Genomic DNA, 15712 nt, shown 5'->3' on the forward strand with positions numbered 1-15712 from the left:
TTTCTTCGCCTGTGAATTGAAAGAGAGGATTAACATATTTACAGTCAATAATTTCCAGAGAATAATAATAATTAATAGTAATTATTATTGTTATAAGATATTATTTTGGGAAAATTTGACTTTCGCATTTGATATGTGGAAAGCTTATCTGATCATTTTTTTCTCAAGATAAACAAACTTTCAGGTGATTTTTTTTTTTTTTTTTTTTGCAAATTCATGATATGGAACACAACCCATATCCAAAGAAATTTATTGCAGTTTTTGAAAACGGGAACCACAAATGAATGAACAAATTTCCCTCTTCTTAATTTCATCTTCTTCTCCATCTTCTTCCTGTTCTTGTTTATTTGGGTGAAAAATTAAAACATTTGAATCGACTAAAAAAAGGAGACTTGCTTGCTGGGTAGGCGGGCTTTCCTCAGTTTCTACACCTACCCTGAATCACGGTTTTCATTGCATACGTGGCGCGAATCCCTTGGGGGTTCTCCTCTTTTTGTCTTTCTTTGGAGAAGATCTTGATTGTGATTATGTTTATTGCTTTTTCCAGGTAAAATCATTCCCCCTCTCCCCCCCACCCCCACTGGACGAAATATACCACGCATGTTCATTTTGTTATCTTTTTTATTAGCTTGTTGCCGTTAGATAAGGATTGAATTTGAGAAGGAAAGGAAGAGTTATAAAGTTATAGATGTATTACGTTTCTAATCCGTTAAATTGAGATTATAGAATATCGAGGCGAGTCCCTCGTTTAATTTACGCGTGGAAGTGATCTCAAGACAGATGGGTCTGAGTTGGGTCATGCACAGGAGCGTGTTTTGATCTCGTCTTCTAGTGGTTGAGGTGGTTTTTATGATTTCCAGCTTCTAGCTACTTTAAATTCCGTGAAGTTGTTTGTTTCGACTTGGCTCGAGTTCTCTCTTGGTGATTTACGGATAAAAACCACTTTCTGGTTGCTGTGGTTTTGATTTTCCCTTTGTTTTGATTATATGAGAATTAGAGAGATTCAAATTCAGTCTAATTGATTGGTACTGTGTCCCGCGATGAACAATTAGCAGCAGCCGAGTGCTGTCAATCAGTGCTGATTGTGTATGATTGCCCAAAGGATTCAAAGAGAATTTCAGGTACTTATTGTCAGGATTGAAGATGTTTTGAATTGTAATCTGGGTTTGAATTTTTATGGTTGCTGCCTTAGACATGGTTAATTAGGAGGGTGTGAATTGTCAAATGAGCATAGCATAATGAGTGGGGAGGTAGGACTGTTCGTAGATGGATGACCGGGATAATAAAGTATTTTCCGAGTTATATGAGTTGCTGAAATCCTGGATCGCTTGGCGATCTGAGCCAGCTAAAGTGTCCAGGGATTTTTGGATGCCTGATCAGAGCTGTAGAGTATGCTACGAGTGTGATACCCAGTTTACAGTATTTAACCGCCGACACCATTGTAGACTTTGTGGCCGAGTTTTCTGTGGCAAGTGTACAGCAAATTCAATTCCTGTCTCTTTGGCTGACTCTAGAACTCCTCAAGAAGATTGGGAAAGGATTCGTGTTTGTAATTATTGTTTTAAGCAATGGGAGCGGGGGACTACAACGCTTGACAATGGCATCAATGTCTCCCATCTGGATCTTAGTTCTTCACCTTCAGATATTAGTATTGCCAGTGGAAAATCTAGTGGGACTGGTAACAGCGGTTCCGTCACTATTGCCTCCATGCCACACCTAACTCTACCTTACCAACGCGTTCAATGTAGTTCTGGTATTAGTGTGAACCAGTCATCGGATATAACGGAGGAAACAAGCACCTATGGGGAAAGCAAATTAGCAACAAGGAGTGATGATTTTATTCCCGAAATGGGAGATCCTTGCCCATTTACACCAAAGAGGTATCATAATTTTCTCTATGTGCTTCTTCTGTTTCAGATGTTTTTGTGATATTTTCATGAGGACCCCCTTAAAACAACCAACTAATGGGTCATAAACGCATCTTAGCAATATTGAAGCTCTACATTTGTATCAGAAATTGGAAGGGTTGTTCCCTAAATATTTAAATATGTGCATGTTAGATGATTTTCAAAGCTATAATTACTTTCGTTGGTGAAATCAAAGTTAGTATTGATATAAGTTAGATATGTTTATTGGTCTTTTCCCCCAACATTGGAAAAAAGAATTTGTAGTTTACTTACCATCAATGGCTGTTAATTGCCTGCTTTTTCTTTATCATTAGGAATGACTGTGAAGAGGATGATTATGGTGTATACCGGACTGATTCTGGGACTAGGCATTCTTCTCAAGTCAATGGCTTCTACAGTCAGGCTGAATTTGATGAGATGAGGGGTAGTTATGGATCACATAAGTTGCATCCTGGTGTAGGAACTATTGAACAAAAAAGTTTAAGCAGTTCTCCATTGTTAAGGGATGGTTTTGATTCATTGAGTTTGGAAGGGATCTCACAAACAGGGAAGAAAGATGAGAACGATATTAGTGATGAATGTGAAGTATCTGAAGATGTAGATGCTGAGCCTGTGGATTTCGAGAATAATGGGCTTCTCTGGCTTCCTCCTGAACCGGAAGATGAAGAAGATGAAAGAGAAGCCACCCTATTTGATGATGATGATGATGACGACAATGGAGATGCTGCAGGAGAATGGGGATATCTACGAACATCCAGTAGTTTTGGAAGTGGGGAGTACCGTAATAAGGATAGATCAGGCGAGGAGCACAAGAAAGCAATGAAGAATGTGGTTGATGGCCATTTTAGGGCCTTGGTAGCGCAATTATTACAGGTTGAAAACCTTCCAGTAGGTGACCAAAATGAAGAGAGCTGGTTGGATATCATCACATCTCTCTCATGGGAGGCTGCAAATCTATTAAAGCCTGATACAAGCCAAGGTGGGGGGATGGACCCTGGTGGATATGTTAAAGTAAAGTGCGTAGCTTCTGGAAATCGCAGAGACAGGTAAATGCCACAAAATATGTGACTTCATCATACTAGCATTTTGTTCCACATATTTGTACTTTTAATGGATTTCTCAGCTAGTAATCATGATTTAGTACTGGTCCAGACAATAATATTATTGAATAAGATGGAGTTTTGCACCAGTTGACTATAAAAGGTGATCTTAGCATATGAATCTCAATAGAAGTTCCTAGTATTTAGTATGTTGAACTATGTTACTGATTTAATTTTTTCGAGACTCTGGAAGAATCTGAAAACTTTGTGCTAAATTTACAGTGACTACCAGCAAAAACATAACACTACTCATAATAAAAACGGTAACTGGATAACCATCGGAAATTAGAGCTTGATATTTAACTAACTATCTCAAATGCTCAAGGAGAATGGTGTGGGAGCTTGACCTGCCAATTAGAGTGAAAACTCTAGTTCAACTCTAAAATCTGTGCTGTTGTCATGTTTTTGTGGGATGTTATGTCACTAAATATGTAAATTCTGAAAGCATATGTACTCTAAGGATGGGTTAATCTCTGTTAAATTACTTATACTACTGGAAGAGATGTATTTGCTATGGTGAATTGTATTCTGATGGAGTCCATGACTTATGTGACTCATCTTTTACTATCCTTTTAGGTTTTAGTTTTCTAATTACGGTTGTGGTTGCTTTACCTCTAGCATGGTGGTGAAAGGAGTTGTTTGCAAGAAAAATGTGGCTCATCGACGGATGACATCAAAAAGAGAGAAACCTCGGTTGCTGATCCTTGGTGGGGCTCTTGAATACCAGCGTGTTTCTAACCTATTATCAAGTTTTGATACTCTGTTGCAGCAGGTTGTGTTTGTTTACTTATTACATATTTACTTACCATGTATTTACTTCCATCATTTACTTGTTTCCTTCCACATGCGTGAACAGAGATATTTTTTTCTTTGTTCTTATGAGTTTTATTTCCTTGTCTAGGAAATGGATCATTTGAAGATGGCAGTGGCAAAGATAGACGCCCACCATCCTAACATCCTTCTAGTAGAGAAATCAGTTTCTCGATTTGCACAGGAGTACCTTCTTGCTAAAGACATATCCCTTGTTCTCAATATTAAAAGGCCACTTTTGGAACGGATAGCTCGCTGCACTGGTGCTCAAATAGTCCCTTCAGTTGATCATCTTGCTTCCCCAAAGCTTGGTTACTGTGAGAACTTTCATGTAGAGAGGTTCGTTGAAGATCTTGGTACTGCTGATCAGGGTGGGAAGAAGTTAGTGAAAACGCTGATGTATTTTGAAGGCTGCCCAAAGCCATTGGGTTGTACTGTAAGTAATGAAAACTCAAAATGGATAGTGACAAGTGGCTATTAATAATAAGTTTCTTGATTTTATCTTATATAACATTGGAATTCATCTAATGTAGGACTAACAGAGCTTGAGCATAATACTTAGAAAAAATTTATTAAGAGATCTCATATCTCAATAAACAAATCATTAACTCAATAATTATGTAATAACCGTAAGAGTAGTATACTAAATAACTAAATTAGGGAATCCTATTTAGAGATGCTAGAACACAATCAAAATAAGAATTTTTTAGATCTATCTAGCTATCATATCAAATAGGAAAATAAGCTAATTAATTGAAAAACTAAATAGGAAATAATAAATTTATACCACTTATAAGTTTGTAGGTACTCGTCTTTTTTTTATTTGAAATAAAAAGTATACCATGTATACTAAATCAATGACACCAGGAGAGTACCACCCATTTACAAGATATTTACGAATTTGTTAGTATATCTATTGCATTAGGAATTGAAAAACTATTAGGAATAACTAAATAGGAAATAATATATTTATACCACCAATAAGTTTGTAGGTACTAATCCTTTTTTTTGGGATAATAAAAAGTATAGTTCGTATATTAAATCAACAATACCAAGGAGTTGCCACCTATTTACAAAATATTTTAGAATCTGCTAGTATATCTATTGCATTTCCAAAACTTTCCAACCTGTAAATGTTGTGTCCCAAAATCAAATAACCAAAATAATATTAATCATCTCTCCTTAATTTTAGACATTTCACCTTCTATCCCCTCAGAAATTTTACTATTCCTCTCTTTCTACACTATCCAAAATATAGTCAATGGAATAAGATTTACAAATCTTATCTTTTTACATATCCCCTCCTATGCCCAAATATCTTCCCTCACCGACCTCGCAATAACCCAGCTTATCCCTAAGAAGCCATAGACTATTGTCAACAAGTTTGTAGGTGCTAGTCCTTAAATAGACTAAGTACCTTAATAATACATAAACATATCTCCCAATACTAAGATATATTAACTTTAGGTTCTTCTCATTCTACATCATCATCTTGATAGGCTGAGAAGTTTCCAAGCTTAATTGATAGGTATGGGTACCCGAGGTCCTTCCTGATGCCCTCTGTTTGGGCACGTAAGGATCTGTTGAATGACCTGGTGCCAGAATGTTCATTTATCTCCTCTGTTTCTGTTTGGTTCAGATTTTACTGAGAGGTGCTAATCAGGAAGAGTTGAAGAAAGTGAAGCATGTGGTGCAGTATGGAGTTTTTGCAGCATATCATTTGGCTTTAGAGACATCTTTCCTTGCAGATGAAGGAGCCACGCTACCAGAGCTCCCATTATATTCTCCAATCAATGTTGCACTTCCAGATAAACCATCAAGCATTGACAGATCCATTTCCACAGTCCCTGGTTTCAATGTCTCCGCCAGTGAAAGATTTCCAGGACCCCAACAAGGCAGTAAACCACAAAGATCTGGAAGTGCCCCCACATCAGATCTGCGATCATCTATTGGCATTTCTTCTGTTCAAAAGATGGAAATTGTACCACTGCCTTGTTTAGCCAATGGTTATAGCTCACAAATGGCACAAACAAGTACAGGTTTCGTTGGTTCAACTGGCCCTACCTTCTCCGCTACTTTAGGCCAAGCTGTTAACATCAACAATGGGCTTTTCCCTGACCACTTATTTCAGGAGAGAAATAAAATGGCTCCAAACCTCAAAGCATCTTTGGTGGTAGACACATCTGCGGCCAGGAATGGCTTGCCTGTTATCATTAATGATTTTGAACCTCCAGCAGTTTTGAGACAAAGTGTTTCAACAAATAGTTCACAAAATGACCAAGGTCCCATCATTGGAACTCAAACAGATGGTTTAGAGGTATCATCCGCGCAACATAATTCTAATATTAATCCCAAGGAGCCAGGATCTCTAAAAGAAGAGTTTCTACCATCACCTTCTGACCACCAGAGCATTTTGGTTTCTTTATCATCCCGGTGTGTGTGGAAGGGAACTGTTTGTGAGAGGTCCCATCTCTTTCGAATCAAATACTATGGCAGCTTTGATAAACCTTTGGGCCGTTTCTTGCGGGATCATTTATTTGATCAGGTGAGTTCACTTTCTCATGCATTCTTGTCTCTACAGAACCCTTTAAGTTTATTTTGAAAATGACAAAAGCTTAATATTTCTTAGAGTTATCGATGCCGTTCTTGTGAGATGCCATCAGAAGCACATGTTCATTGTTACACTCATCGACAGGGCACTCTCACCATATCTGTTAAGAAGTTGCCAGAAATTCTCTTGCCAGGTGAAAAGGAGGGAAAGATCTGGATGTGGCATAGATGTCTGCGTTGTCCGCGAATTAATAGTTTCCCTCCAGCTACAAGGCGTGTAGTGATGTCTGATGCTGCCTGGGGCCTATCATTTGGGAAGTTTTTAGAGCTTAGTTTTTCAAATCATGCCGCTGCTAGCAGGGTGGCAAGCTGTGGCCATTCTCTCCACAGAGATTGCCTTCGTTTCTATGGGTAATTTTTTCTCTTCTCTTATTTTCATATTTTTATTAATTAGAAATATATTATGATTTTGTAGAGTTTTGTAACATAGGGCAGTCATCTATCCTCTTGATTGAGTGGCAATCCTTTTGCATTATAGTTATTTTTACTGATCCTGTTTGGATGATCTCAATTATTTAATCTCAGTTTTGGGATGTCTTAGAGAGATACTGATGCTGAGAAACTAAATTTAATTTAATGAGTTTCTTTGTCTCTTCAACAAGCCAGATAGAAACATCCAAACAAACAAATAGCAAGAATTAATTAGACGAGAAAGATCATTCATTAAGTCAATTCAGTCTCTCTCTCTCTCTCTCTCTCTCACAGTTTTTAAATGTGCAGATTTGGCAAAATGGTTGCTTGCTTTCTGTATGCAACAATTAATGTTCATTCTGTATATCTTCCACCTGCAAAACTTGATTTCAACTATGAGATTCAGGAGTGGATACAAAAGGAATCAGATGAGGTCTGACAACCGAAGTAATTTTGGTTTCTGAAAATACCATTTTAACCCTCTCTTGCAACAAAGGATCTAATAATCTGGTTATACACAGGTGATACAGCGGGCAGAGCTTCTATTTTCTGAGGTCCTGAATACCCTCAGTCAAATTACAAAGCAAGGGTATGAAAAAGGGTTGCCGAATAGTAATGTGAAATCTTCTGAATCTAGGCATCAAATTGCCGAACTGGAAGCAATTTTGCAGAAGGAAAAGGCAGAATTTGAGGTGAGTTTACACGTTGAAATTTATAGTCATTGTTTTACTGACAAATTCACTTTGTAGAAGGTGCAGTGTATCAGGATGAAACAAATACTCTAAATAGCACGAACTATTTTCTTTCTTGAAGGCCATTTGGCTCAGGGTACAAAAATATTTCTAGAATTCAAGAGATTACCAAGAGCCTATGCAGTGGTGGATGGGAATATACTGAGATTATCAGAAATTTTTATGAGAAACCACAAATATTTGACTATTGTGTCTAGTTTATCAAAAAGACCAATGCAAAATAAAAGCTGAGTTATTTATGGTATATTTTAGCCTTGAATTTCTTTTCCTGAAGGTAATTTCAGATACTCACTCTTTCAGGTGAGTGAATTTCTTTCCTACCTTCAAAGATAAACCTCTTAGATGGGTAAATATGTAACTGACACATCTATGAACAAAACATGGGTAAAACAAATTATTCACCCACATTATCTGGGATCTTCCCAGACAACCTAAGCCAAATACTCTCTTACGTTAAAACAATTCAATGATTACGGTGGGATAGTTTGTAAAATTATTGACCTAATGTCTTTTGTCTCCATTCCATGAGCCTGCAACATGTCCTCTTATTATTCTCTTTCTATGATGGCTTTTTTTTTTGGTTCTTAATTAGTAATGTGGTAATAAAATAAATAATCTCATATGAAGATTTAAAATATAGCTTGTAGTATATACTGCATAAAAGAAATGACTGAAGTAAAACAACTTAATTAGTGATAATTTCAAATCTGCTCACTCATTGTTCGTATCTGATTTCTGATTTTTCTTGGAATTACTTTAGGAAAGTATCCAAAAAGCTCTGAGGACAGAGGGGAAAAAGGGCCAACCTATTATTGACATTCTTGAGATTAACCGACTGAGAAGGCAGTTACTTTTTCAATCTTATATATGGGACCACCGCCTGATTTATGCAGCCAGTTTAGATAAAAACAGCCCTCAGAATGGCTTCAGCAATGAAATTCCAGAACATGAGAAACCTCTAGTTGAAAGTGAGAAGCCCCTGGAAACGAATGTGGCTACCCACCACAGGAAAGCCTCTAATTGTTCTGACTCTCTTCTTGTGGATGCAAAGCTTTATAACAGCCCTGGTAAGGAAGAATTCGGTGGAAGCATTAACCATGAGGGTATTGTTCATCAAGAAGTGAAACAGAGTGGAGATTCAAATCATGAAATGGAAATTCACGCAAAACTTTCTTCTAACAGGAGTTTCTCTTATCAATCTAACTCTCTGAAAAGTAGAAAAGATGTCCCTCGAGTGCTTTCCGATGGGCACATTCCTACAATGAAAAATTTAACAGATACTCTGGATGCAGCATGGACAGGTGAAAATCACCCAGGCACTGTAATACCAAATGATAATAGTGTTATATTTTCTGATTCTGCTGTCGCAGATTCTTCAACTATGTTGGTGGGGTCAGAGGGCTTGGATCTGGAGGACTCCTCAGAAGGCCACAAAGGGCTCAAGGTTGTCCATTCGTTCTCACATTTATTGCCTACCAAGAGCTTTGAGAATATAGAAGACTCTTTAAGCTGGTTAGGAATTCCGTTTTTGAACTGGTACCGATCGGTCAACAAGAGCTTTTTAGCAAGTTCTCAGAAACTTAGTACATTCGTTGAGTATTATCCAGTCTACATTTCATTGTCTCGGGAGTCGGAACTGCAAGGTGGAGCCAGACTGCTTCTGACTTTGGGTGTTAACGACACCGTTATTCCAGTTTATGATGATGAGCCCACTAGTGCTATTGCTTATGCTCTAGCATCACCTGAATATCATCTCCAACTGTCTGATGAAGGGGAAAGACCTAAAGATGGTGTGGATTCTCTGGCTTTATCAGCTTCTGATCAAATGACTAATTCCCACTCTGCTGATGAAACAACCAGTGATCCTTATAGAAGTCTTGCCTCAACACCTGAGAGCAGCTTATCTATGTCTGGATCTCATAGCCTGCTGATTTCTGACCCACTTTCATATACAAAAGGTTTTCATGCCAGAGTTTCATTTGAAGATGATGGTCCTCTCGGCAAGGTGAAATATTCTGTGACTTGTTACTATGCAAAGCGGTTTGAAGCACTGAGGAGAATATGCTGCCAATCCGAGCTTGATTACTTAAGATCTCTTAGCCGTTGTAAGAAGTGGGGAGCTCAGGGTGGCAAGAGCAATGTATTTTTTGCAAAAACGCTGGATGATCGCTTTATAATTAAACAAGTTACAAAGACAGAGTTGGAGTCATTTATAAAATTTGGACCAGCATATTTCAAGTACTTATCAGAATCAATTAGCACCAAGAGTCCAACTTGCTTGGCGAAGATTTTGGGAATTTATCAGGTAGTGAATTTCAAGATATTCATTTAGATGTTTGATTAATTGCTATATTTGGTCGGCAACCAAAAAGATTATATGATTTGCTCCCTTAAGATTAGGTTAGAGAATTTCAGAATCTTTTGAAACAAACTGAAATTATAATTTTTTTTTTTGGATATGTCATCAATCATGTTTAAGTAAAACAGATAGATATACATTGTTGCAAGTCATTGCAGAGTTTATAAAAAGTTCTGTCATAGATGACTGAGGTGTTAAGCACTAGAATTTATTTGTCCTCCTAAGTGCACTAGGCTTTGTTGCCAGACAGACTGCTGCTAACTCTGAGGTTTTGATAGGCTGTTGATGGCCTAGGAAATTACGCACAGCTAAGCAGTTAGCTGCACAAAAAAATGCTAGATCCTACTTCTGAAATGTCAATACTCACTAATGGGGAATGAATCTACCTTCTATCTGCACCTAAATGGCTATTGGCACAAGGAGAGAGGATGCTTGAAGAATTACCTTTCTTTAGAGCTGCTTCTTTTTAATTGTTGCATCTCTAGATTTTAAACATGGTTAAGAAACAATTATAGATTCATCCTTGGGGGTTTGCCAATTTCAAAACAGATCACGTGGTTTTTTTTGGTAGCCATTTATTTTTTGAGATTTTACTGATAGACCAAAAACATAAATATGTTACTTATAACCAATGTGGGAGAGCTTTAACAATATTTTCTTGTTTTCCATTCAAGATTCTTTTGCAATTTTTGATATATCTATGAAATTTAAATGTAGTTTATAGAGGTCAGTATATTATGTGGACATGATTGCTTGACAAAATGAAGAAGACAAAGGATGTATGAAATATATATGTATTTTTTCAGTTTTCTTTCCAAAAGATATGCCTTAGATATGTGCAAGACTTATGCAGTCATAAACTAATAAAATTATTTTAGTTTTTCGTTGTGAAAGCCAAAAGTTGTGGAGTTCACAAAAGAAATCATGTGATTTTATTTTGAAATTGATTAATGCACAATGGTGAAACTATATTTGCTCCAAAAGATTACTGGGCACTGCTGGTGCTTGCTGATAGCTCCACATCAAAGAGCTGCATGGATGTTTTAGGATCTTGCCCCTTCGTTGTAAGGATAATTTTTCCTATATGTCAGTATTTGATAATTCAACTGACTCTTTATTTGCATTACCTTTTGCAAGGTTACTTCGAAGCATTTTAAAGGTGGGAAAGAATCAAGGATAGATGTTCTAGTTATGGAGAATCTTTTGTTTGGAAGAAGCATAACGCGGCTCTATGATCTCAAGGGATCTTCTCGATCACGGTATAATCCTGATTCTAGTGGGAGCAACAAAGTCCTGCTGGATCAGAACTTGATTGAAGCAATGCCAACTTCCCCTATTTTTGTTGGTAACAAGGCGAAGCGTTTGTTAGAGAGAGCTGTCTGGAATGACACTGCTTTCCTTGCAGTAAGTAACTAACCGCATATGTATATATTCTGCTTTCATTTCCGAAATCCTCAGCTGTATGGTTCTTCCAGCATTTAATTGCTCATTTCGTTGAACTGTATGTTTCTCAAAATGACATTCTCGTTATCAATTTTTAATTTACTCTTGCATCTCCTCCTGGTGCAGTCAGCTGATGTAATGGATTACTCATTATTGGTTGGAGTGGACGAGGAGAAGCATGAATTGGTTCTAGGCATCATTGATTTCATGAGGCAATATACGTGGGACAAGCATCTTGAAACATGGGTGAAAGCTTCAGGCATACTTGGTGGCCCAAAGAATGCATCACCAACCGTAATTTCACCTAAGCAATACAAGAAAAGGTTCAGAAAAGCCATGACTACCTATTTCTTGATGGTCCCTGATCAATGGTCCCCTCCTCATATCATTCCAAGTAAAAGCCAGTCTGATTTATGTGAAGAAAACTCACAATGTAGTACTCCAGCTGAATGAGTCAATGAATTTTATATTGTACAGTGAAATGTGTGAAGTGGGAATTTACTACAAACCCACAGGTCTCAGGTCTTTTTTTCTCCCCTAGTTCATATATTTGTTTTTCATAGTTCTAAAATTCTTTTAGGTAGAAATTCCTTTTCTGTTTTTAGAGTCATTATTGTTTTCTAGGAGATGCAGAACAAATCTATTAAAAGAAAACCACAGGAATCTCTGTCACAGGTACAGTATTGGATTACCTCTCTCCAGAGTCTTTGTACAAGTATTTGTTCATGTACTTAGCATTCAAGAGTGTAAATGAATTGGGGGGTTTTTCTTTTCAGCTTTTATTTTTAATGGTAATGAGTGAAAGTGCATCCAGTTTTACCTTTTCTGATCGTTTCCCACCATGTACCTTGGTTAGAAGGAGAACCATTTCTCTAGAACTAAAATTGTGCTCGGCTAAACCTACGAGTTATGACCGGACAGTTATCTGTACTTTCTTCTATGTTAGATAAATAGCTCTAACTCTTGTCTAATGTAAATAAACTATATTACGTTGTACTAAAAAAATTTTGTTTTCAGCTGATAACAAAGTTTAGCTGAAAGGGATAGAGTGACATGATTGCGGAAATTACAGTGAATTTACAGTATTAAATCATTGTAATATGTACTAACTTCCCTAACTAAATTTGATTGCAAAATAAAATCTACTAGTAAAAGTTGTAAAATTGATGTTAACCCAAGTGAGGATAGATTTTTTGGGAGATAAAACAAAACAGAAAAGCATCAGCTAGTGCCATCAATTTGATTCTTCTTGTATTTTGTTTTACTTTTGCATTCCTGTCAAAAGCATTTCCTGAGGAAAACTAAGTAGGAATTGCAACTTTCACCCCTAAGATTGTGGAAGAAGTTGTTCGAAGACAAAATACTGGTCCCAAGCTATTCATATAACATATGTATATATATATACATATATATATATACATATACATACACATATCAAAGTTGAAGGAGAAGTCTGTAAAAATTTGAGACAAGTGAAGTCAGGCATCATGTGGGTAATTAGTAGAATTTGTTAAACCCATTCCAATTAAAGTCTTCTTGAATGGCAACAACTCCTTTGCTTGCGCTGTTGTTGAATCCACCACCGTCGACAATTTCCAGAAATCTCTGTTGAAGAAGATCAAGAATCTCTGCATCCCTGAACTCAATACAAAAATATTGGAGGGAGAAATAAAAATGCCCATCAATTAATCTGAAAACATATAAACAGGATTTTCATAATTAATACTTGATTTTCTTTGCGCTGGTTATATAAACAGGAAAAGAATACCTTACCTCGAATGATATGATGTTCTTGCAGTGTGTTGAAAACGAGGACCTTCATCATATCCTTCACACACTAATTCTCCACTTTGATCTTGATAACAAATTATACCCTGGGACTGATCTTCAAAGACCTGTGAACTAAGATTGCAGCCATCAATGAATATAATATAATATATATATATATATAGAGAGAGAGAGAGAGAGAGATGAAATTGATTATGATTATTAGAAGAAGGAGAAGTTGACCTTGTTTTTGATGCAGCAGGATCTGATCTGAAGTGAAAGTGGCCTGTGGGAGGGCAGTTGAGTGCAGTGTTTAAAAAAGAAAATCTTGTTTTTGACAGGGTTTATAGCAGCAGAAGGAAATTGATGAAGTGAAATATGAGGGGGAGAAGACAAGGGTAGAGCCATTGATATCATCTGAACAAGAAGAAGGAGAAGAAGAAAGGAAGGAAACGAAAGTATTTTCTGGTTGTTGTAGGGAAAAGCTTAGAGAGTTGAGGAATAGAGTAAGAAAAATAAATTAATGAGAATTATTGAAGGATTATTATTGTCTAATCCTATTTTTGGAAGTTATTGGAAGGTGGGTTCCAGTTTGCTTTATCTTGTACCTATTCAACTTTGCTTATCAATTATCATATTTCATTGTTGATTGATACAATCCCTTCAACTTATTATTATTATTATTAATTTTTTAAAATTATTTGGCTGTTAGGCCAATGCTTATTCAAATCAAATAAGTATTTCAATATTTGTTAACGAAATTATTATAAATATATATATATGTATATATTAAATTTAATATAAATTATAAATATTAATTTTTGAAAAATTAAGGGTATTTTAAGAGGTGAATATGAATTTAAAAGACTACCAAAAATATCATCTATAGACTATGCTCATTAATACTTTATATTGACATAAAAAAAAAAAACCATTAATCATAATTTATAATTAAAAATTATTTTATATATTACCTATCCCTTATACATATATATAATATTTATTATATCATGTGTGTTATAATAGTTTAATAATTTAAAGTTTATTATTGACATAAAATTTTGAGAATATTATAGTTTTAGAATTAAGGATTTACTTTATTACTGTCTTATCAAGATTACAGTGGTTAAATTAAATTTTAAAAAATTTATTATGTTTATAAAAATTTCAAAATAATTAAATTATCTTTAATTTGAAGGGTTAAAAGTTACTGTATATATTGATGGGACTCTCTCTCTCTCTCTCTGTGAATATAAGGCCCACCAACTACCTATCTTCATTTGTTCCCTTCATACGCACACAAAATAATAATAATAATAATAATAATGATAATAATAAAATGAGATGATAATAACAATAAAAATGTATGGAGTTTTGTTTTTATTAATAAACAAATTAATGATTGGCTATACTCTCCCCCTATTTCTTCTTTTTATTTATTTATATTATAAAAAAAATAATTAATTTATAATATTTAATTGAATAAAATTTTAATTTTAATTTATTAAAATATTTATAAAAACTAAATGAAGATGGTGGGACTGTTTATTCTTTTTTTTTTTTTTTAGTTGTGATCAAAAGTCTCTGTCTAAATCATCAACTAGTTAGGTATTATAAAAGTAAATCTAAAACTTCGTAATGAAATGATTGCATCATTTCACACAACTAGAAATGCTCCCAATTAATAAAATTTTAATTATATATTACTATAAACATATACATAGGAATGGCATAGAATTAAATATGATAAATATGGGGTGTTGCTTACAGTTTAGGAGTCATCTTCTTGTGCATTTTCAATGGGTATGCAACCAAACATTATTATTTTTTTCTTTTTATTTATTATATATATATATATTGAGAGAGAGAGAGAGAGAGAGAGAGAGAGAGATTTCATTTACTATTTCAAATAATTTTTTTTTCTCAAATTTATATAAATATATAAGTAAATCTTTTACATAAATGGTAGAATTTATTTCTAAAAGATACAAAAAATATATAAAAGTCCGGAACCTTAAAAGAAATGAATTTATAATTTAAATGTGGAAGCGAATAATAAAGTTATGGTTTATATTCCTTACACAATAATTTAGAATGTTCAATAGGGTTACGAGAATATCTCTTCTAAAAGAGAAACGGTAATTAAAGAAAAGTTAGTAAATAAGCATTTTAGTACAACTTTCACTAGCACTTAAAAAGAGAGTCTAGATAGTGAACTACTCACAACCCTCTTACTGACCGGGATCTGAATCTTGGTCTTCTTGATATGAAATAGTTAATGAAATAGTGATATACAGTAACTTAGTAAAAATATCACATTAATCACAAATGCAAAAAATTAAATATTGGTAAAAATCAGAAAAATAACTAATGGAGCCCTTACTTTAATTTAATACATTTAACTTAAAAATATTTGTTTAATACTTACCGTTACAAGTTTTTCAAAAATAATTTATAAAGACCTATATTTATATTGCTTTTTATTTTCACGCATAAGAGAATAAGATACGACAATTTTTCTTTCTTACTTACTTATTGGTACTCCTGGGGGTT

General features: G+C 35.0%; 1 protein-coding gene and 1 non-coding gene across 2 annotated transcripts; one reads left to right on the top strand and one right to left on the bottom strand.

Moving 5' to 3' along the window:
* Nucleotides 1–207: 207 nt before the first annotated feature.
* On the top strand, nucleotides 208–12167 carry FAB1B (phosphatidylinositol-4-phosphate 5-kinase family protein). The gene is made up of 11 exons (XM_022047241.2): nucleotides 208–1880; nucleotides 2222–2953; nucleotides 3626–3779; nucleotides 3909–4253; nucleotides 5457–6362; nucleotides 6447–6778; nucleotides 7148–7271; nucleotides 7360–7530; nucleotides 8351–9895; nucleotides 11087–11353; nucleotides 11519–12167. Exons 1-11 carry the CDS (start codon nucleotides 1267–1269, stop codon nucleotides 11843–11845), a joined length of 5517 nt encoding a protein of 1838 aa, XP_021902933.1. The 5' UTR covers nucleotides 208–1266; the 3' UTR covers nucleotides 11846–12167.
* Nucleotides 12168–12600: 433 nt separating this feature from the next.
* On the bottom strand, nucleotides 12601–13675 carry LOC110818416 (uncharacterized). The gene is made up of 3 exons (XR_015818581.1): nucleotides 13403–13675; nucleotides 13166–13287; nucleotides 12601–13028 (listed from the first exon to the last, which is right to left on the bottom strand). It is a non-coding gene; the product is annotated as an uncharacterized LOC110818416 (transcript).
* Between the last annotated feature and the right edge of the window lie 2037 nt (nucleotides 13676–15712).

This window comes from Carica papaya, chromosome 4 (assembly GCF_054855325.1).
Source record: "Carica papaya isolate Zhongbai chromosome 4, ASM5485532v1, whole genome shotgun sequence".
Classification (NCBI taxonomy): Eukaryota; Viridiplantae; Streptophyta; class Magnoliopsida; order Brassicales; family Caricaceae; genus Carica; species Carica papaya.

What these genes read in the sequence shown, in the direction of transcription:
- FAB1B (XM_022047241.2), top strand. Translation starts at nt 1,267, where the DNA reads ATGGATGACCGGGATAATAAAGTATTTTCCGAGTTATATGAGTTGCTG. An exon ending in AGATTTTGGGAATTTATCAG is followed by an intron (nt 9,896 to 11,086) that starts GTAGTGAATTTC and finishes ACCTTTTGCAAG; the next exon opens with GTTACTTCGAAGCATTTTAA. An exon ending in ATGACACTGCTTTCCTTGCA is followed by an intron (nt 11,354 to 11,518) that starts GTAAGTAACTAA and finishes CTCCTGGTGCAG; the next exon opens with TCAGCTGATGTAATGGATTA.